General features: G+C 42.5%; 1 protein-coding gene across 3 annotated transcripts; it reads right to left on the reverse strand.

Annotated features, from left to right (window-relative positions):
• Positions 1 to 1,182: 1,182 nt before the first annotated feature.
• ZMYM3 (zinc finger MYM-type containing 3) lies at positions 1,183 to 19,682 on the reverse strand. Of its 3 annotated transcripts, none has more exons than XM_053473714.1 (26): positions 19,461 to 19,682; positions 17,342 to 18,120; positions 15,088 to 15,134; positions 14,637 to 14,709; positions 14,129 to 14,420; positions 13,748 to 13,925; positions 12,599 to 12,811; positions 12,338 to 12,488; positions 11,598 to 11,713; positions 9,904 to 9,990; positions 9,658 to 9,808; positions 9,323 to 9,495; positions 8,684 to 8,858; positions 7,940 to 7,998; positions 7,499 to 7,618; positions 6,527 to 6,686; positions 6,274 to 6,389; positions 5,875 to 6,046; positions 5,301 to 5,450; positions 5,092 to 5,192; positions 4,831 to 5,005; positions 4,550 to 4,701; positions 4,271 to 4,385; positions 3,852 to 4,106; positions 3,041 to 3,158; positions 1,183 to 2,484 (listed from the first exon to the last, which is right to left on the reverse strand). In XM_053473714.1, exons 2-26 carry the CDS (start codon positions 18,096 to 18,098, stop codon positions 2,289 to 2,291), a joined length of 4,302 nt encoding a protein of 1,433 aa, XP_053329689.1. In that variant the 5' UTR covers positions 18,099 to 18,120; positions 19,461 to 19,682; the 3' UTR covers positions 1,183 to 2,288. The 3 variants fall into 3 exon arrangements, with proteins under 3 accessions (XP_053329689.1, XP_053329688.1, XP_053329690.1); XM_053473713.1 differs by having other exon boundaries at positions 19,456 to 19,682; XM_053473715.1 differs by lacking the exon at positions 7,499 to 7,618 and having other exon boundaries at positions 19,456 to 19,682.
• Between the last annotated feature and the right edge of the window lie 1,066 nt (positions 19,683 to 20,748).

Genomic DNA, 20,748 nt, shown 5'->3' on the forward strand with positions numbered 1-20,748 from the left:
GCTTGATTCCGATTGGTTTGTAGCCTCTTAATCATGCACATTGTACCAAGATCTCCAAATGTAAGTTCCTTACTATGACAAATATTAAAATGGACCTGTAACCAACAGATCTTTTAACGTCATTAAAAGTATTACAGCTACCCTTAAGCTTCTACTTTTTGTTTCCTCTCCAAGTAGTGTAAATCTTTGAGACATAGAGGCTGCTTGAGTGGTGGAAACCCTATCTTTACTTGAACCAACATTCCTCTCAGTCTTATTATGCTTGTTCAACCAGCTGCTCCTAAAATAAAAATAAAAAAAAACACAAAAACAACAAAACATACAAATCTTACTGCAGGTAGTTAAACGGCTACTCTCAGACCTCTAATGCTGCGTTTAGCAGATAGATTTATTACGTGTATTGCACTGTAACATTGGTGAACCCGAGGTTCCTCTGCGAGATAAATGGAATGGCTTGTAGTGGGCAGCGGTGGGCAGTGTTCTTGCGTATTGTCCAGTTTCTTCCCAGCTAAGGGAGTGATTTGAGATCACAGCACTGCTCTCACCCATGCAGTGTTTGTTGGGTGTGAATGGGAGAGGTTATGTGTGAAAGGCAGTGCACGAGATTAAGCAGTAAATAATTAAATTGTGATGCTCAATTTGTGATTACCTAGCAGGAAATGTAATGATAACCTCTTATGACATCAGATATGAAATTCTGAACTAACCCGACTGTCAGATAAGGAAACCTAAAACCTTTTCCTGACCTGTCCAAAGCAATCAGACCGTTTACACTTCCAGTCAACCACACTGCTGTGGTCTATGGGCAGTTTATTTCTGTCTGTTAAGAGGGCAGTGGTGATACACTGCTGGTCCTACAGATTATTCTGGGAGAAATATGTGTTGTGACAGCAGTTGTTCTGCATTCAAGGATTGCAAAGTCCCGGAGGGGGAATAATCAGGCATTGAACAGTTTTCTTAACACAGCAATGCGTTAAGCAGAGAGCTTGAAGAACCTGTAAAGGTCCCCTAAGGACTGTCTTGCGGGACAGTTACACATTGAACAAATGTCAGTGGTTAAGTGCACACAGAGAATGGCAGAAAGCTGTTTTTAGACAACAGGATACACTATCAAAAATAGTTTATAGGTCGCAACATTTACAGCATATAACCTGTGTCATGCAGAGGTCTGCCAGACACTAATCAAGGACTTAAAAGTTTTTTTGTTTTATTTTCAATTAATTAAAGTAACCTCACACATGGCTCTGCCAGGATCTGGCACACAATAAGTGTGAACATGAGGCAGACGCGAAGAGCACACGCATAAAAACAGTATATACATGCTTGGACAGCAGAAGAACCAAAGAATAGGTATAAAAAAAAAATAATAAAAAAAAGCATCTTCCACTGAGAGGCCTAATCATCAGACCTGACCAGGGATATCTTACTGTTAGGAGTTAAAATGAGCTTGGACCGAGAATTTCAATTCCAAGAACACAAGGCCACATAAGCAAGGATTGCAGCTCCTGACCATAGTCAAGGAGGGAGCATTCAGCAGTAGCAGCCTTGTTCTTCTCTATAGGGAGATTACCTTCTGAAAATGTGTAAGGATACAGGGACACCTGCTGGCCGGTGCCCGGATCAAATGACAAGTTATATTAGTGCAGGAAGTGCAAAAATCTTGTGATATTATCAAGCAACAAATATGTGAATAACTCACACCAGCAGCAAAGGCCATGTGGGGGGATAAAGAAAATTTGGTTATCCAGAAAGTTTGCATACATGAAACAAAAGCATGAATAAAGACCAAACGTGAAAGGCAAGTATAATGTCACCAAGTGCATGGTGACATCACACAAGCTGGGAAATGAAGGAGTAGCTGACATCACATGGAAGCAGCTGGGAACAGTGTGAATGTGCACGGTTATAGCACAGGATGGTACCTTGACTCAAATCAGTACAACGGCTGGCTCGAGAGGGACATTGCCACATTCAAGTTGTGTTTACATGTCTAAAAGACAAGGACACTAAAGGACACCTGTATTGTGCCCTTCCTCTACTACACCAATGGAGAAGAAAAAGGGTAAGGTGGTAAGATGCTCTGTAATACATCGTTTCCAGGCAGCAAAGAAGGGACAGAGTCCCAATGTCTGCAGAGGCTGAGCCTTTGTTATACAGGTCCACACCAGTACATGCTCCCAACTATCCATCTGTAAGTTTATGAGGTCTCAAACCAAGTCACTTGATGGTGGAAAGGTAAGGAAGATTTAAAGAATTTCATTCTCCCCTGGTAGCCCACTCTCCACCCGTCAGTCCGTGTCCTCGCCAGCACTAGCCGCTGCTTGATCTTCATATACCTCCCTCACGGCCAGGATACGGCTCAGCATACTTTGAAGCGTGCTTTTGTCCATGGGTATAACAGAGTACCATAGAGGGGATTCGGCGACACACGAGCGTTCGGGCTGTAGGTAGAACACATCCGCACGGTTGCGAAGGTTTTCAGGGCTGGTGGAGAGAGAAATACATAAATACGCAGAAAAGCTGGGCTTTCATAGACAAATTAGTCGGTAGCAAAAAAATTGGCAGCACTGTAAGATTTTTAGCCAACTACAAACTATACTTATTATACACAAAACATTAATTTGCTTTAAATATTCTTAACAGGTTTCTGCCTGCCCTTCACGTCGATTCGATGTAAAAGTTTAAAAGAAGGTGGAATGCAAAACAATGCTAAGCTAACTTATCTGACCTTATCTGAGTTATTTTGTTCTCCCTGTTTACTTGGGCTAAATGGGAATTGATCGTGGGTGTCCCAAACTACATGTTTGTCCTGTGGCAGTTGTCAGCAATGTAAGCTAGCAAAATTTCTAGATTGGGGCCATTTCATACACAACTGTCATTGTTCCATGAATGCCTGTTTAAGGTTTCTGATTATTTCCAGAATACACTGAACGGCTGCACTACACAAATGGGATTATGTGCGTATATAATATGTATCAGATATCAACCAAGGAATACATTCTCATAAAGTTGTATAGACCAGGTCTTAAGATTGTCCTACCATTTTGATAGATAAAACTCATAGAACTTGACAGGACACCGTAAAGGGTTCATCTTGTTTTCATGCTGCTCCATTGGTGGTGGCAGCTCTTCCTCACGCTTCCGTTTCGTAGTATTTTCTTGGGGTAAGGAATACAAAAGTTTTATTATCCCTCAAAAGAAAATCATGGCATATAGATTTATTATACCTTATACTTAAGGACAGTTGGCAAGATATGTTGTGGTTTTAAATTTTTTGCTTCCCAATTGATTAAGAGGGACGAAAACCCTCACGTTTCCATAGTGTGTAGGGAATGTACCGTATTTGCTCGATTATAAGACGACCCCCCAAAATCTGAATATTAATTTAGGGAAAAAAGAAAAAGCCTGAATATAAGACGACCCTATAGGAAAAAAGTTTTACTAGTAAATGTTAATTCATGTAAACTATTTTTTTTAATAAAAGCTATTATTAAAAAAATATATATATTTTTTATTTTTATTTCCTTTTATTTTCCAACCTGCCCCCCAGTTATGCATACACCCTCTGGCTGTCAGAGAGAATTCCCTGCAGCGCTGCAGGGTACACTCCTCTCTGACAGCCGGGGAAGGTCTGCGCGATGGACGCAGACAACCCCCGCTAATAGGCACCTCCTTCCGGCTGCAGCAGAAGTTGCCTCCGGGAATCGCATAGACATCTACCCGTTGCCCCGACTAGACACCAGGGAGTGAGAAGCACCGGTAAGTTGGGGGGGGGGTTAAACGGGGGGCATAAGACAGGAGGATCCAGTCCTTACGTACAAGGGACTGAGCAGACATTTACCAAGACATACCTCTGCCCTTTTTCTGTCGTGCTGGAGGACTGTATCGGACGCTAACCATTTTCACTGTTCCTCTGTTTGTAGTGCACTTGCGAGAATGTCTGACAACATTGGCGAATGACAATTGCATGTGCTCCTCTGCTGTCCGCAGCCCAAAGAACTTGGTATTGAAAAACATAAGTGTGTTCAACAGTACAAAGGGAGAGTAGACACCCAGCTGCTTACAATCCCAGAGATGTTCTTCTTCTACACGCGAGTATATCAGCCCTGCCAGAGAGTACAAATCACAAAGAGACCCCATAAACCTTCACAAAACCAACAACATTACGACCTTACCAGCATCAGCAATCCAAACTTTCAGCTCTGTAATACAACAGGGACTAGTAAAGTCTTCCATGTTATTAGATGCCCACACCATCCCCATTTCTTACTGTTTGGTGTCAGGTTCCGATGCCAAGCTGTCAATATTTTATTCAGCTCTTGAACGAACGTCAGGTAGTACAGATCAGTGAAGATGTTTACCATTCGATTATTTTCCAGGAGATACTGTGGCAAACCACAACACAAGGTGATCAGTTACTGATTTTTACTGTACAGTAAAGCAGGCTCATGTACTCTTCATTGCAAGAAATTCTGAAGTTCAAAGAATAAGAGAAAGGGAGGGAGGTATGACAAGAAAAATTTACACCATTAACTGCCAAGTACCTCACCTGCTGGATGCCCAGACACAAGTAGTAAATGCTATCTGGCTCATATCTTTCCCCATTTGGTCTCCTAATTTCCTTCACAAACTGTGCTAAACCATAGTTTAACTCGGCAGCCGTGCAAGCCAAGATGTCCTCTTTTATACGCATAGGCTTAGCTGAAACGAAACGAAAAATTACTTTAAAATATGGATAGGAAGCGAGAAAGGTTTAAGAACAATAAAACATCAATGAAATATCATCAATACGGTATCATACTTTATCATTCCTTTATATTCAGTACTTACGCCCAAATCGTATTTCGTCACCCTTGCTTGGTTCACCCCCTTCGTACTTTTTCTGCACCCATGATTTCCACGCGTTGACCCCATATGTGAAGCTAAGGGTGGTGCTACTCCTCTGGCTGCTTAGAGAGTCTCTGGAGCAGCTCTCTCTTTCGGAAACAAGAACTCGCTTAGGGCCCTGGTAAGGATGAAAACATAACATGTGAGCAACCAGTAATGATGCTAATGTAGTACTCTTCTTCTTCGTGAAAGCATTTTCCTTACTTTTCTCAGGACACGGGAGGAATCCTGTTCAGATACATCTTCTGTCCCCACCAGACCACAGTCAAACAGAAAATCCACACTCTGATTGATATCCATAGGGTCTACATGAGGGATACGGCATAGACAATGGAAGGAATATGAGCCACATCAAAAGAACAGTTAGGCAAACATACAATCAGACTCAATGATAAACATGGCATTGAACTTACGTTTAGGGAAATCTGCCTCCAAGTCTTGCCCTGGCTCTTCTAGCACATTTGCCATTTTCACAGCCATAGCTAAGACATCATCTCTTGTTGGCCCAAAGAGATCACATTCTTCCAGTAGGCCCTCGGCACTCTGATCACTGGCAAGCTCTGCTGAAAAATAATAAAGGGGAATTCTACTAATTGGTAGTTCATTGTCGAAAACCAACTACAGAGATTGAAATATTTAGAAAGACAAGACAGGGCTCTCTCAAGACATAAATTAGCTGAAATGATTATGAAATAACCATGTGGTTTGAAGGCGATTCTCTCAGGCCAGTTACCACTTGGGGGCTCACAGAAGATTTCACGTCACACATAATGACTAACGCAATCAGACCCCCCTGAGACAATGTTTATCAAACCTGGGGTTGAATCATTGCTAAGAGGACAAAACGTCGGTATTATACGTAAAAAATATACATATAAATATATAGATGAAGCTCCCCATCACTTTGCATCTACAAGGTACATTCCATGTTCCAACATTTTTAGGCCCTGTCCTTAAAACATAGCTCTTAAATCCAAAGTCTCTTACCACATAGGTCTGAAGCTTTATCCAACTCCTCAGCCTCAGCAATCATCTCAGCCATGGCTAGAATATCTGCCTCTAGTGGGTTGGATGGTATCTTTACTTTTAGTTCCTCAATGGTTTCCACTATTTTATCCGTGTTCTCCAAGGTAGTTGGCAGTAGCATGGGAACAGGAACCTGGAAATATGCAGGGTTGCGAAATAATAAAATATAGAATATCAAAGGAGATGTAGACAAGAGAACATAAAAGATGGCAGGTAAATAAGTATAGAAAAAAGGGATGTTTGGGAAATTAATTTAGGCTAAACAAAGAAAAGAAAATGTAAAAATTAAAACAGGTAAAGGATGTAAAAGACAACCATGAAGGAAGGCGTTCATTATTAGGCTGTAAAAATATAACTCACGGGAAATGGCATGGTGCAGGGTACAGGCACTTTCTGAGAGTACAAGTTCATGGGCACTGGCACAAATATGGGTACTGGGATTGGCAGCACTAGCACTTGTGGCTTCCAATCTTCTTCTGTGGTAGAAAGAAAAAAAAAAAAAAAAAAAAGAAATTAAATGGACCAAACTGCAGACCAGCCCCTACTTACAGCACAAGTTAGGAACTTATCCGTAAGATGTAAATTTTCTAAAAGAAAGCCAACCATGTCTAACCTGTCTGACAATCCTTGCTTTTAGTCTCCACTCGGCAAGATATTCCTCGATTCTGCATTAGGGGTTTGCACATCGCAGCTTTATTCTTGCGGGGAGCAGATGGGCTTTGTGGGGGAGGAGGGGCAGGAGGGACTTGTGCTGTACGAGTTTTTGGCGAACCCTAGGTGGCAAAAAAATAAATAAATCAGTAGCCGGATTCTTCTAAATATACGCACTTGGTGCTCTAGATATACCTTTCTGTGAAGAAATAAAAACATTAACTTTATAAGCAGCCCCTGTTTTGAGGGGGGAATCATCTGTAGAGACCTACAAGTGCTATCCTTTCGAAAGCGAGAAAGACCCACTAATGGTCAAAAGTCTAAATTGCCCACACAAATAGGTACTTCAAAATGCAAGTTCCACCTAAAATTCAAAATACACGTTATATATACTTCAAAACATGTTTTATGTATTGGTGAATGAAAGCACAGTGTTTTTGATTCAGCAAGTTTTTTAGTTTTATAAAACCAGAATAAAGTTGCTGCCATTTAAATGCGCATGTGATATAAGTTTGATTTTTTGCCAAGCTGAATATAAGAAAGTAGCTGGATTTTTATTCACCAAAATAAAATATTTTCTCTTCCATACTTTAACAATGGTTCGACTTACAATATTTATATTATTTAACTGTGTGATGGCGATGCACACTCAGTACATTGACTTGATTACCAAAGGATGATACAGGTACATTACATGTATTGATATGTGAATTTAACTTATAATGGGCTCATCAGAACATAATCCCATTGTAAGTACCGATATATGTATACACACACGAGCAATTGAGCACAAATTCAGCTGCTGCCCCAGTAGCGCTTGGAATTTTTTTTTTTATTGCTGAATTGATGGCCCTTTATTGAAGCTGCAACCAAAGCCACCTTTTCAGTTCCCACTACGTCCACCCACTCTCCATGATTACATCTGTGTCCCTACCAATCTATCTCTGTCCTCTCCTGCTTCAGCAGGCCTTGACATCTCCTGATCCCCCGCAACAGGCTGCATGCTTCCACCATGTTTAGAGTCACCTTTCTCTGTAGTTCTTCGTAAGGCATTCTGGGACATGAACACAAACAGTAGAGACGACTGGAGTGTTAGTTTTAGGTGCAAGTATGGACAATCTGTTCGGCAACATGTGTAACAGGCATCCAAACACTCATGGTTGACTAAACTAACGGTCTGCAATAAACACCATGACAGAAAGCTTCTGGTTCTCTACAGTGTTCTGTGAAAGAGCTTGTTCTGTGATTCCTATCTTTGCCATTACCCCAACTCCCACCAGTAGTGAAATAACCATAATTCTGTGTTCATTTCGTCAACCTTTCCTCCCTCTAAACACCACCACCTCTTTCCAAACGTATCTGCCCAATTTCTCACCGAGTTAGTCTCCGCTTTAACTTGAGTATTTGCTGGAGTTTTGGATCCTGCATTTTGACCTGGAAGGGGCAATAAAATAGTATGTTTTACCCTCAAAAAAATGCAGGCCTATTAGATGAAATAAACAACACCATTCTATTAAATGAAACACACATCTGAAATGGAAAGCATATCCAAAAGTGTCATGGAAGTTCAAATGTCATTTCATGGCAAGTACCTCATTTGTTTTTATTAATATTGTGAAATACGATTGAATATAAAATGTTTTGGTGAACTGGCACAAATTAATAGTCAACATACATTGTGTATAATAAATATATATATATATCAGTCAGAGAGAATCATGTATTACAAGAGATGACATACCCATAAAGGTTGATAAAGCACTGTTTATACTTAGAGTACTAATATATAAAATAGATTATGAAGATATATATATCTTCATTCGGTTTCATTAAAAAAAAAAAGTGAGTGAATAGAAGGAAACTCTAAATCCCAGCATTATTTGGCATGACAACTCTGCAAAAGAGTATGGAGTTTCACAATTCAACATTTCAATGAGCTTCTCTTCCAAAATAACTTAACTGAAGCTGTACATTGGATAGTTACAACACAGATTCAAAAACATTTTATAGTAAAGGAGGTGAAATATTTAACTCTGCTGCAAACTCTTGGCCTAGTTAATGCACCTAATTAAAATACAGTCAAGCCATGCTGTTCTTTAACATTCCCTGTCTCACAAACCTTTCTTGCTGTGCAAAAGGCTTTCGGGTCCTTTCTGAGTGTCTAGGTTGGGTTGGTTTTGTTGATTGTAGAATCTTAACAAACATTGTTGGTTGCAGAAATGTTTAATTTCCCCACGCCAATGAATCGTTTCCACCAACTTCCCCTGACGCTTGCAGGCATGACACCTTGCTGCCTAAGGAGAGGGCAACACAAGGAGAGTTAACGGTAAAATAAAAAGGGGCTTATTTACTAAACAACGAGTGAAATAAAAAGCTTTATGGAAGGCCAATACCAGTAGATTCCTCTGAAAGGAAAATGCAATGTTTCTGGGAAGCTGAGTTTTTATTTCATGGCAAAAAAATAAAACTCACTGCTCAATGATTAAACCCCACAGCCTACAGAAAAAGCTACAAGAATTAAGCACCCAAACGCATGTGAGAAGACAGTTCTTGTATTGGAATGAACAACATGCATCACTAGAACCCTAAACATTTCCAAAAGCGTTTTTTAAACCATGCTTCACTCTTGGAGGGACAATTTTTTCAGCTGGAAGCTCAGAATATGCCCTTCTGTCCATTAACACATTTACCACTTATTTAAAACTTTCAGTCATTTGGTCAATACTAGTTTCTTTTTCACATCCGTCTTGAGCAATACCTTAAAGTACCAAAGTAGGTATTTGCTTTTGCATTCCTCGCTGCAGAAGTCCCACGTGCTTCCGTCTAGCTCCTCAGTGACTGCTCGTTGACAGGTCTGGGAACAGTATGTGCAGGTGATGCAGCATAGACCCAGATTCTTTGTAAAGTCCTGCTTGTACAGCAGCACACAGCCTATCCAACAACGAAGGCAGAACGGTCATTGTGTGCACTCCAAAACTACACACCACCCACCAACATAAACCATACCCCTAGAGAGAGATCCAAGCTACCCTCCATTACCCGTTCTCTCCCACGGTATCCCTTCCCTATTTTAGATTTAAAAAATGATGTTACCTTCACTACAGAAATTTTTTTCCACCCCAGAGAAACGGATCTTTTCATGAAGAAGCTTTTCCTGTTTGCAGTATTCACACTGAGACACCACTCCATGTAGACGCTTGTAATCCTCACAGCAATCCTTGCAGCAGAACTGATACACATGGTCCTAGAGGCAGATGCATAGAAATTAGAAAATTATTTGATGCTTTGAGGTAGCAAGTAGTGCATTTGAACAAAGTGTTCAGAAGTGAGTCCTCTCACCTGCCAGTCCAAGATCTCTGGCTTTCCTGTGAATAAATTGTGGCAGTAATGACAGTTCAAGTGGATTCCACCCTCCGGACTGGTGCGCTGAAATGACACATAAAGGACAATTCTAAACCAACAAGATGTCAATACGGCTGCTCTTCAGTGACATCTAAAAAACTATAAATGATAGGAAAGAGTAGGAATGATGCTTATTGTATGCCATTTAGAATGTTCAGTGCATTAAACTAGGTTTAAGGGATTTCAATAAGGTTTTTTTTTTCAAAATAAAATTTATTTAATTATTGCCAGTGTATGTCTCTAGAATTTAGAGCAAACCCTCAGTTTCTGCTAAAGCTTTCTTCTATAGCATTTTCGTGGTATAACAAATTATTTGGTTCTGCTAGGCACAGCTACAAAACGCACCTTTTCGTGTCTCTGCTATGGCATACAAGCAGGCCTGGGCATTTAAGCCTGAGCAAGCCATTTTTATTTATTTATTTATTGTTAAAGCCCACCCTTCATGTACCATCTTTACATTTACTCACTCATTCACACAAACCATTAACACATTCATTAATGCAGTCTCACAAATCATTCAAGCAATTCATCCACACATGAATTCATTTATTGTCATACGCATTCACACAATTCATCCACACATTTATTCATTCATTCTCATACGCATTCACCCCTCTCCCCATCTTATCTGCCCCTTCTCACTATGTACCCCCTCTCACTATCTATCCCCTCTCCCCATTTCTCACTATCTAACCTCCCTCTGCCCCTTCTCACTGCACCCCCCTCCCTCACCCTACTTACCTTGTTGCCGGAGCAAGCAGAAACTGCGACCGGGCTCGCGGCAGGGCCGGATTGACTTAGGGGCTGATGAAGCTGCAGCTCCAGGCCCCTACCTTAAAAATAAGCCCAGTCAGGACCCCTTAAGCCCGCCGCAACTGCGACCGGGTCCGCCACTCTAAGGGGCCGGGAAGCCAGGGCCGGCCTTAGGGGTCTGCGGCCGCACAGGGCTTAAATTAAAACATTGGGGGTTATATTTTTAACATCCTCCATGTTAAATAAAGTTAACAAAAACTTTATTTAACATGGAGGATGTTAAATAAAGTAAAAAAAAATAAAAAAAAAAACCAACAAAAAACCCCCCGATGTTTTAATTTAAACCCTGTGCGGCCGCACACCCGTAAGGTCGGCCCTGGTGGGGGCTTCCCGGCCCCTTAGGGTGGCGGACACGGTGGCAGTTGCGGCGGGCTTATGGGCAGGTGCCCCTTATGCCCTGCGTTAATGCGGCCGTAGAGGCCGCATAGGCCCAGTCAGTCCGGTCCTGACTGGGCCTATTTTAAGGTAGGGGCCTGGAGCTGCAGCTCCATCAGCCCCTAAGTCAATCCGGCCTGGCCCACCGGGCAAGCACCAGGTGTGCCCGATGGCCAGTCCGGGCCTGCATACAAGTAGTGGCTACAGAAGCGAAACACTAGTCAAACTAGAGTTTTTACTGTTTCACTCATGTAGCCACCAGCTTGCCTACATAAGGGAAACCTTGGCTGGAAAGGACAGACAAGGTCCCCAAAGGGATGGAGGGTATCTCGCAGACTCTACAGAAAACAGACACACGACACCGGATTAAGGACCCCGGGGGAAGAGAAAGATCTAGGTTACGTATAACATTGTGCAGTACTTCACAGGTGCATCTAACTCACTTGGAATGTGGTCCAGCAGCTGGGGCTGCAAAACTGATAGAGAACGCGTTCTGTTTTGTTGTAATAAGCTGGCTCAGAAAGGCTGCGTCTGCACAGACTGCACGGGCGAGCAGGACCTACAACCAAAAAAGGACATGGGGCAAAATGTTTCGGCTACATATAGGCTACATAAGAATCAGGCTATTTAAAAGTGCAATCTTGGAATTGTTTGGGTCCCATATCAAGAGGACATAAGCTTATGCATGTTTGACATATACGCTGAAAGAGATTTTTCTCTGTAACAGACCATGTAAGCTAAAATCAGAGACTGTTCCAAATAGGGATTCATTGTAGGGCAGGATATTTAGCTGCTCTCCACTTTTGGACAGGTCAGTACTTACCATCTAGAAAGGAACCAACCAGAGCAGTTATTTCAAATCGAAATCCGCCTTTTTATATTCTAGGGAACCGAGTCATCTTAAACAGTATCGCTGTCTAATAAATGACCTGTTTGGTTGATGCTATGGAAATACCACATTTTGTAACAGGATATAACATAACAGCGCTAAAGGCTGCGCAGGATGTCCAGTATAACTTTGGTATTGGAATAATAGTGCTTCGGGAGGCTGCCTGGGTCTACTATTGGTTATTTTCAAATAATAGTTGCACAGAGCAGCAAAAGAAATATAAGGACAAAAAGCTAACAATAGCTACAGTGAATTTGGGCAGCAGAGGGACAGAACCTGGCCCTGGATTCTCACCTGTTAGTCCAGACTGTTTGACCTTGTGTGAGGTGATGCAGCAGATAGAGCAGAAGAGTCCCATGCGGCCATTCTTGTCCACATTGGAAAGCATTTCAAAGTTCTTACACAGAGTCTTGCAATACATACAGGGATAAACCTTTGTGTTTTTCTGCAATGCAAACACAATTAGGTATGCAAATACAGTGGTACTCAATGGTACTCATTATTTGGTGCTCAAAGTTGCCACCAACATCTACTTAGCACAACCACATCAGTTACCTTCTTGTAGTTGCTCAGACAGGCTGCATTACAGAAGCGTTTCTGTTGTCCCTCGTGGAACAGATATTCCAGTGGCAAACCTTTGTTGTAAATGTAGATACCACAGTTGTCACAGCAGTTCGTTTTTAGACCTTTGGTTGCTCGAAATTTAGTGAAACACGTATCGCTGCACAGTCTGTGAACCACGCTTCCATTGCTGACCTCATGCTGAATCTGGGAGAAGAAACACGGCATAGCAAAGTTAAACACTAAAATTTATGAAACCTCCCAATTAAAAAGACGAGCTATATGTAGCACCTTCCATAAGAAGTTAAAAAGCAGACAATGCTCATTACTTATCCAAGACAAGGCAAACAGTTGGAAAGGGTCGTGCAAATGCCCCTCCAAAAAATAACCAGTTCAGAGCTTTGGTTGGACAGAAACTGATGAACACCAACATTAACACATTAAATCTTACCTAGCATCTAGCTTTTTGAAATCCATCCAAAACAGATCTTTATGGATCTCTCTCTTTCTGGCCTCTGATAATTTAATACAAGATCTATGTGCATTTGAACAATTTTAGAAGTTGGGTGGCCAAAGAGGAAAAATTAAAACAAAGCACCAGCTGACAATAACAACAATATCAAGTAGCTAGAAAGTAACCCTCCCAGAGGATCGACTGTGCAGTATTAAGCTTCTAGGCCTCTCGTTACATGGGTTTAGCAAACAGTTGGCATTGCTTTAAACAATCAGCATTGCATAAATCCGACATGTATACTCACACTGTATACGCCACAGAATATAATCTATGTAGAAACAAGCAAAGGGACACTTCAGCCACCATATGCACTTTAACACAGCTGCGCATGGGCACATACCCACTGCCATCAATCTACAGTGCTAGTCTGCATTGGTGTTTCAGGGGGGGTCTTTGACCACTGCAGCTTTTTAGCATAATAAATACATACTAAAGTTCTTGCCAAATACTTTGACATACATTATTTCCTGGTTTTGATGTATGGGACATTAGGCTGTCCCCTCACAGACCTACATAAAGCTTTTGTGACAACCAATATTTCCCAAGAGGTAACTGACGGAGCAGGATTCTGTGAATTTAGCATACAAACTAAAACGCAATTCCGATTAACAAGGTCGTAGGATTCTCACCTCGCCGCTTTTGTGACAGATGCTACACTTTATGATATCGGGGACATCAGAAGAGGACTGAGAACTGGATCTTGGCTGTGCCTCAAAAAGCGAGAGACAGGCAGAAGAACAGAATTCCTGGAACGATCCTCCAGCACCAGTCTGGGCAACCACTGAATCTTTGGAGGTACGCATATCCCTGAAATGTGTGGAAAGCATGAACAGAACTGCATCCAAAACAGACGGAAGCATATTCTGTAAGCAATGGTGGTAGGTATTAACATGATCAGTACACGCTGGGGATTCTTCATCTACTGCAAGTGTATATACTATGAAGTAAGGAAATGGAGTACAGGAAACAATCATCATAATGTAACCTGGCAGCACATAGAAGACACCTACTTTTTACAGAAGGTACACATCTTTTTGCCGAGGGGCTTCTTGGAGAAAATGGTAAGACAAGAAGAGGAACAGAAGAGTTGAGGCAGTCCCTTTCGTTGATACGCCGTCTGTCCCTTCTGCAACGGTGTGCGACAATTGGCACAAGTCATCTTGGTGTACGATGGCTTTGGTGGCCGTGGTGGTATAGGGTTACGAAGAGACATGCGCGTTGGACGTCGTGAACGGAAAGGTACAAAATCCTCATCGTTTGGGTCGTCCACCATAGCATCAGAGTCTTCATCTGAAATCTGCACTGTAGGATAGTAGTGGGTAAGCTCCATATACCTAAAATCATTTCATAGTAACCCTTAAACCCTCAATGAGGCCAGAATAGGATGTTAATGTCGTAAAACAGAGTCATTACTTGTGAATATGCTACACTGAATATTACTGTTGGTAAACAGAGGACCACTGCAAGGAAAGTTTCTACTTGGAGAGATACGGGCATCAGAAACTGGCATATACTTACTGCTCTCGGACGAGGCTAAGCCCTCAGCCTTTAAAGCCTCAGAACGGCGGGCTCGTTCACTCCGTTTTTGCTCCTGAATGAGAAAGAATACCATCAGCCATTAAGATCATGACAATATTATCACAAGAGAATGAAGTGGGGTTTTTTTCCCCATTTTATTTCTCCAGCATTATTTTCTTTCGGAACAAAAATTTGTCTGTTGTAAAAAGGAAAGAATAAACACTCAATACACAAACAATTGTTATTGGTGCTTGGATTGTTTCCCAAATGTCTTAAAGCTCACGGAATATTCACCAGACATCACATGTATCACTGCTAATCTGCTATAGACTCAGGAGACGATTATGTTGTCCTGCATTTACCTGCCCTACACATGAAAATACGTACAAGAAAAAGAAAATCTGCACCAGTTGAGCAACACGAAGGCTCAGCAGTTTTGTGAAGCTCTTACCGCTGCGGGTTTATCCGACACAGTCCCTTTGTCATCATGGTCATCACCTGCAAGGGAGGAAACAATTCCATTCTTAGAGCCAATTCCAACACAAGGCGAGATGTTGTTACATATTAAGTTACATTCTTAAGACGTTAAAATATGGGTAGACTGTGCGAGTGAGAGTGTGTGTGTAAGCGTGTGTGTGCGCGCGCGTGTAAGGAAGAGAGAAAACCTTCTCTCCTAATCTCAAGTTTAGCTTGTTCGGCTGGCTGTTACATTTGAATTATACTCAATGATCTTTTGGGAATAGGGAGCCGAATAAAAACGATTTTTACATTTGAGCCTCAATCTTGTCGGTGTTCATTTATTTTGCTGTAGACTGCATTAAACCTACACTTGGGTTTATTCACTAAAGGGGGAGTTGACAGGGGAAATTCGTCTGAGCTCCTTGACATCACAATACATTATAAAGGTCTAACCCCAGCAAGTTTTCGGTCCAGGGAGAACTTGGCTGGCTCTGTATCACGCATATTTAAATCAGATTTCTTAAGTTTCGTCATCCATTGAACAATGCATGATAAAGGGCCGGCTTAAACCATCTTACTAGAGAAACGGGCCTTGTTGGCCCTTCACAATGAAGAGTCAAGTTACTGCGTTAAACCCACAATTCTGATGACCCCCCCCCATTAGTAAATAAACCTCAACTGACTAGAAAAGGGGAGATGCCACACCTGAAAGCAGAGAAGGAAATCTTCCTCTCCGGACAGTAATTCAACAGGTAAAGGGGGGGGGGCAAACCGTGCTCAATCTTCATGTAAGCGGAAAAGCAAACGGTTTTACCTCTCTCCATGCAATTAAAGAGCATTTCAGGATTAAACACTGCCCAGCTACTTTCTCTACCTCCTCGTGTGATCACATTTAGTGCCAGATACATGGGCACTTGTTCTCCATGTTCATTCATTTGCTGACTCGCCTCTGGGTTTAGCAGAAACCTCTGAAGCGTAAGCTCATGTGAGTAGGGCACTCCTTACCTTTTGTTTCTGTGATTACCATAAATCAATACAAACCTTTAGCATTGGGACATCAATCATTTGTCATAAGGATGGGTAGGAATTAATATTTTATTACAAGTAAAATCTGCTCTGTTAAATTCATGAGACCTAAAGTAAGGTAGTAGTTTCTCTGGTGACTGAGTGAAGCAGTGACTAGTTAAGCGGAGTGTTTGGCACCCTTTAGTTGCTATAAACATGCAAGCCTATCCAATAGACATCTCTGGACAGAGAGCCAGGAGATCCTGAATGCATGAATACTCAGGGCTTGAGCGCACATCCACAGAAACAAACAATTCAGTTAGAGAAGGTTCAATGTATAAGCCCTTGATATAAGGTATAGTACCCAGATACCAATGGTACAGCAGCCCTTATATTTATACCACTTTAACCCCTTAATGACAAAGCCCGTACATGTACGGGCTCAAAATGCATTGTTTTCAATGGGTTTAGGGACAGCCCATTGTCCTTAAGGGGTTAATATATATATTAATTTAAATATACGGTTCACATCAAGTGTACCAAAACCTATGCCTACCCCAAATCTGTCACCATGCCAAACAATCAAGTAGCTTAAAGCCACCATCCATTTCTACTTTGTGTCTGCGAACTTAAGCCATTAATAGTAAATGACAAGTGATTTTAATAGAGAATTATAAAACAGTTTAGAACAGAAAAAGACATGGTTATGCTAAATTTGCCATATCGTACGAAGCACTGCACACATTGGAGCCATGCAGAGGTAAAATAGTCCCAATTCCAAACTATTATCTCAAAAGGGTGACAAAGTACAGGCAGCTTCCGAAAGAAAACTGTCCTGATCAGTCGACATTCACAATAGAGTAAGACCCCCTGAATTCCACGATTCAGGAAGGAGAATGATCAGCTAAACCACACCGTCAGGAACTATCAGATAAGTTACATTACAGTGCAATTTACATAAGAAAAAAAAGTACACAATTACTCCATAAAAGATTTCTTAAAAGCAAAAATTACCCCTTAAAAACACAATCTGTCACAATCTGGGGGCATAAAGCAGACAAACCAAAGAGCGCAAGAACACTCATATGAAAAACAAATGGAATCTATTCCTTCCTCACTTAAGGTCTGGTCTCACAAAGGACACAAAAGGTCAATAAATTAACTTGATTATGCTTAGTTTGAACTAAAACACGGGGTGCTGATTTCAAACGGCACAGATAGTATTCAGAAGCTTCACACACCTGTTGAAGGTTTAGGGTCAGTGTCAGTGGCGTTGGAAGGACTGTCCACTGGGTCTGTCTCTCTCTCTTGCGCCAAATCGTGGTCAAGGCCATGGGACGAAGAAGTACGAGGCTTTAATGAAGGCCGTAGTCTCATCCTTCTCTGTGCTGTTTGGCTTGCTTGTGGCGGGTCAGCCTGCGTCTCAGGAGGCTCTCCTGCTTTATCATCATCTATCCAAATTGGCTTTTCGACACTTTCAGCAATCTTCCGGCTGGGATCACCATTTTCTTCCACGCGTTTTGACTTGGAGCTCTTTGATCTGCCTAGGCTCCTATGTAAACCTGTTTTACAATCTGTTGCATCTACAAATTCTACATCGTCGTCATCATCATCATCATTTGTTTTCTGACCAGCCGGTAAATCTTCAGGTGAATTCTCAGTTACGGAGTTTGTTTCTAGGGAATGCTTCTCTTCTACAGAACCCATGGATTCCTCTTTTACGTTGTTAGAGTTTCCCATATCTTCTACATGGTCCTGTTCCTCTGTTGTGCCATCTTCAGGTCCCAGACGTTCTGCATCATCATCATCATCATCATCATATTTTTGCCCATCAACTGAGTTTTCCTCCCACTCCATCTTAATGGGCTCCGTAGAGCTTCTGTCCTGGGGTGTACAATCAGATTGTGCAGACTTATTATGTGTTGGAAGGTCTCCACTTTGCGAGTCATCATTAGTGGACGACATATGACAACCGTCGGTGAATGAATTGGTTTCCATGGAGGGGAGAGAGGGCGTACACCTAACAAAAGAGTATAACAGATATATAGTTTTATTTTGCATGTTAACAGTGTCCTATATTAATGTTATCTGCTATTATTACTAGCTGGATTACATTTAATGTACATTGTTTGCCAGAATCAAACACCCTAATTTCCCATTGTACAGCGCTGCGGATTATGATGGCACCATATAGAACAAATATTGCTTATGTGTGTTATATACACACACACACACACACACACACACACATAGTGTAGAGTCGCCAGGAGAGTTGTGTTTCGGCTCCTTGACTTTACTACATATTATTAAAGGCCAACTCCAGTTGCTTCTCCTGCGTGGAACTCCTTGCGCCAGCCCTGTGCAATGTATGTTTATTCACCGATATAGCTAGCATCTCCTCACCCATGGACTTATTCATCGTACAGGGCCAGGGTGACCTTTCTTGCTAGAGAAACTGCCCGGGTAAACTCACCTGACAGTTCTCCTTTTAGTGAATAAAGCCCACTCTCTTCACAGTCTAATAGCTGGATGCAATGCTCATTACACTGAACTACGCGTGATCTATCACATGGAGTGTTATGTTCACATATTTATGAATAGCACATATGCACACATGTACACCGTTGGTAACTATCCCTTTGACTGGCCCTTGTCATCTTGCATTTTTGCCAGGGTGGGGGTACCATGTGACTGCACCATGCAAGCACTAGTGCCTCTTCTATCCATTTACCACCAACACCACCCCCCCAACAAAACAAAAAAACACACTTCCTCTAAGTAAGACACCTTCCCCTGCCTCCAACAAATCACCCTCTTTTAGTTCCCTTCCACCAGCACATGCCAAACCGGATGTCCCTTTCTCTTTTAGCGACTGTCTCTCTCTCCCCATTCTCCTCGCTAATAAGGTGTTGCACTCTCTCTTCTCTTTACCGTATACTGACTGGGCCTCTCGTGTTTATACCCCTGTGATCTTTACTCCCCATGGCCAACCACTGTTTCTACCCACACCCCCTCACTTACCCCAAACCCCACCCCTCTTACAGCCATTATACCCCGCCTTTAAGCACCTCCACTTGCTCTTCCTATCACCCACATACAGGGCACCAACCCTCCCCCTATCTTGCCCCATCTAATGCCCGCTGTGGCTTCTCACCTCCCCCACCCCTGGTGGCTTTCACTTCATACCCCTCCCCCAACCCAGAAGGTCTCTCCTCTTGGTTCCTCCAGCCCCGTGTCTGTCCGTACCTCGGCTGTCTACCCCTTCCCCACCTCTTGATTTCTGCAAACCAGATTGCGCCCCTCTACTCTACAGATCCCCAGCTGTCGCTCCCTGGGGTGCCACTTCTCCATGTACCTCACCAGACGGGCTACAGTCACTCCCCTCCTGTCTCGCTGTCTTCCTCCTGCAGTCTCTTGCGCAGCCGCAGTCTCGTGCCGTCTCTTTCTTTTCCCGCTGTCTCGCGCACTCTATTGCTCTCTCTCACACGCCCGCGCGCGCCCGCTGCGGTCCCTTTAAGCGCGGGTTCGTCCTTTCGCCTGAAGCGGGTTGCGCGCGAGGGCGATGCGGGGGAGGCGTGGCTGCACCTGAAATGGGCGGGTGCAAGAGGAGCTTTCGTATTGGCTGCGAATTGAAGATTGTTGGGGATGAGCGGGCTTGAGCTGATGCGCGCATGTGCGTTGCTGGTGCTTTGCCTCATGCAGTGTGCGCGTACACGTGTCGGCAGTGCCCTCAGACGAGGCAGAATCTGCCCTGGGAAGAGCGCTTTCTGATAAGGGAGCCTAGAACGCCTTATTTTGAAGAAAACCAATCCGCCTTAAATATAAAGTGACAAGCCAGGGCAGCCATTGTGGTTAATGAAATTAGCTGGGAACTATATGAGATGAAATATGCGTATGTTTATGTTACCTGTCCAAAATATGGCCATCCTCAGTCATACGATGCACGCTTAAATTTGGGAATAGGGGTGACTATAACGGGTAAGCCGTGGGTTCTGGGTTCTGGGTTAGTTTATGAAGGGAGAAAGCGAGGTTTGTGTTAAGGCTAAAATGGTGTCAAGAGAAGTTGCAGTCCATATACGGTTAGACGTGGAAGGTATAAAACTTGCCCACTTAAAACTGGTTATTTAAATTACCGAAGAGGGTATGGAATGCATAGAGCCATGATCACTTTACCAAACTATATGTGACCATGGGGAGTTACCTATTTATAGCCACTTCACTGACCAGCAGAAAATAGACTGTATAATTTACTAATTCCATCCCGCATACTGCACGCCAGCACATGGCTGGTCAGCGATATGTAAAAATGATACGTGTGCTGGAAAAAATGGCCGATGATAATCCTAGATTAGGGTCCTGGCAGAATATTTTGGTAGCCTGCTGGGTGGTTACATTCCAAGGGGCAGGTTCCCCTATGGATAGGAGATTTTGGCATTGTTTTTACTTATTAGGCCGCAGATAGTTAGATTGTAAGCTCGTTTGAGCAGGGCCCTCTTTACCTGTTGTCTCTGTAAGTCAGTTTGTTATGTAACATACTACTATGTTATGTCCTGTCTACCCTTTGTACAATGCCACAGAATTTGATGGCGCTGTATAAAACAATAATAATAATGATAGGCATGTGGGAGTCATTACAGATACGCAGAAC

The sequence above is a fragment of the Spea bombifrons genome, chromosome 8 (assembly GCF_027358695.1).
Source record: "Spea bombifrons isolate aSpeBom1 chromosome 8, aSpeBom1.2.pri, whole genome shotgun sequence".
In the NCBI taxonomy this organism is placed as follows: domain Eukaryota; kingdom Metazoa; phylum Chordata; class Amphibia; order Anura; family Pelobatidae; genus Spea; species Spea bombifrons.

Excerpts from the sequence above, each read along its gene's own strand:
- ZMYM3 (XM_053473714.1), bottom strand. The coding sequence starts at position 18,098 with ATGGAAACCAATTCATTCACCGACGGTTGTCATATGTCGTCCACTAAT. Across the intron at positions 13,926-14,128 it reads ATGTGTACCTTCTGTAAAAA|GGATATGCGTACCTCCAAAG; the intron begins GTAGGTGTCTTC and ends CACACATTTCAG. Across the intron at positions 4,702-4,830 it reads TGACGAAATACGATTTGGGC|CTAAGCCTATGCGTATAAAA; the intron begins GTAAGTACTGAA and ends GTTTCGTTTCAG.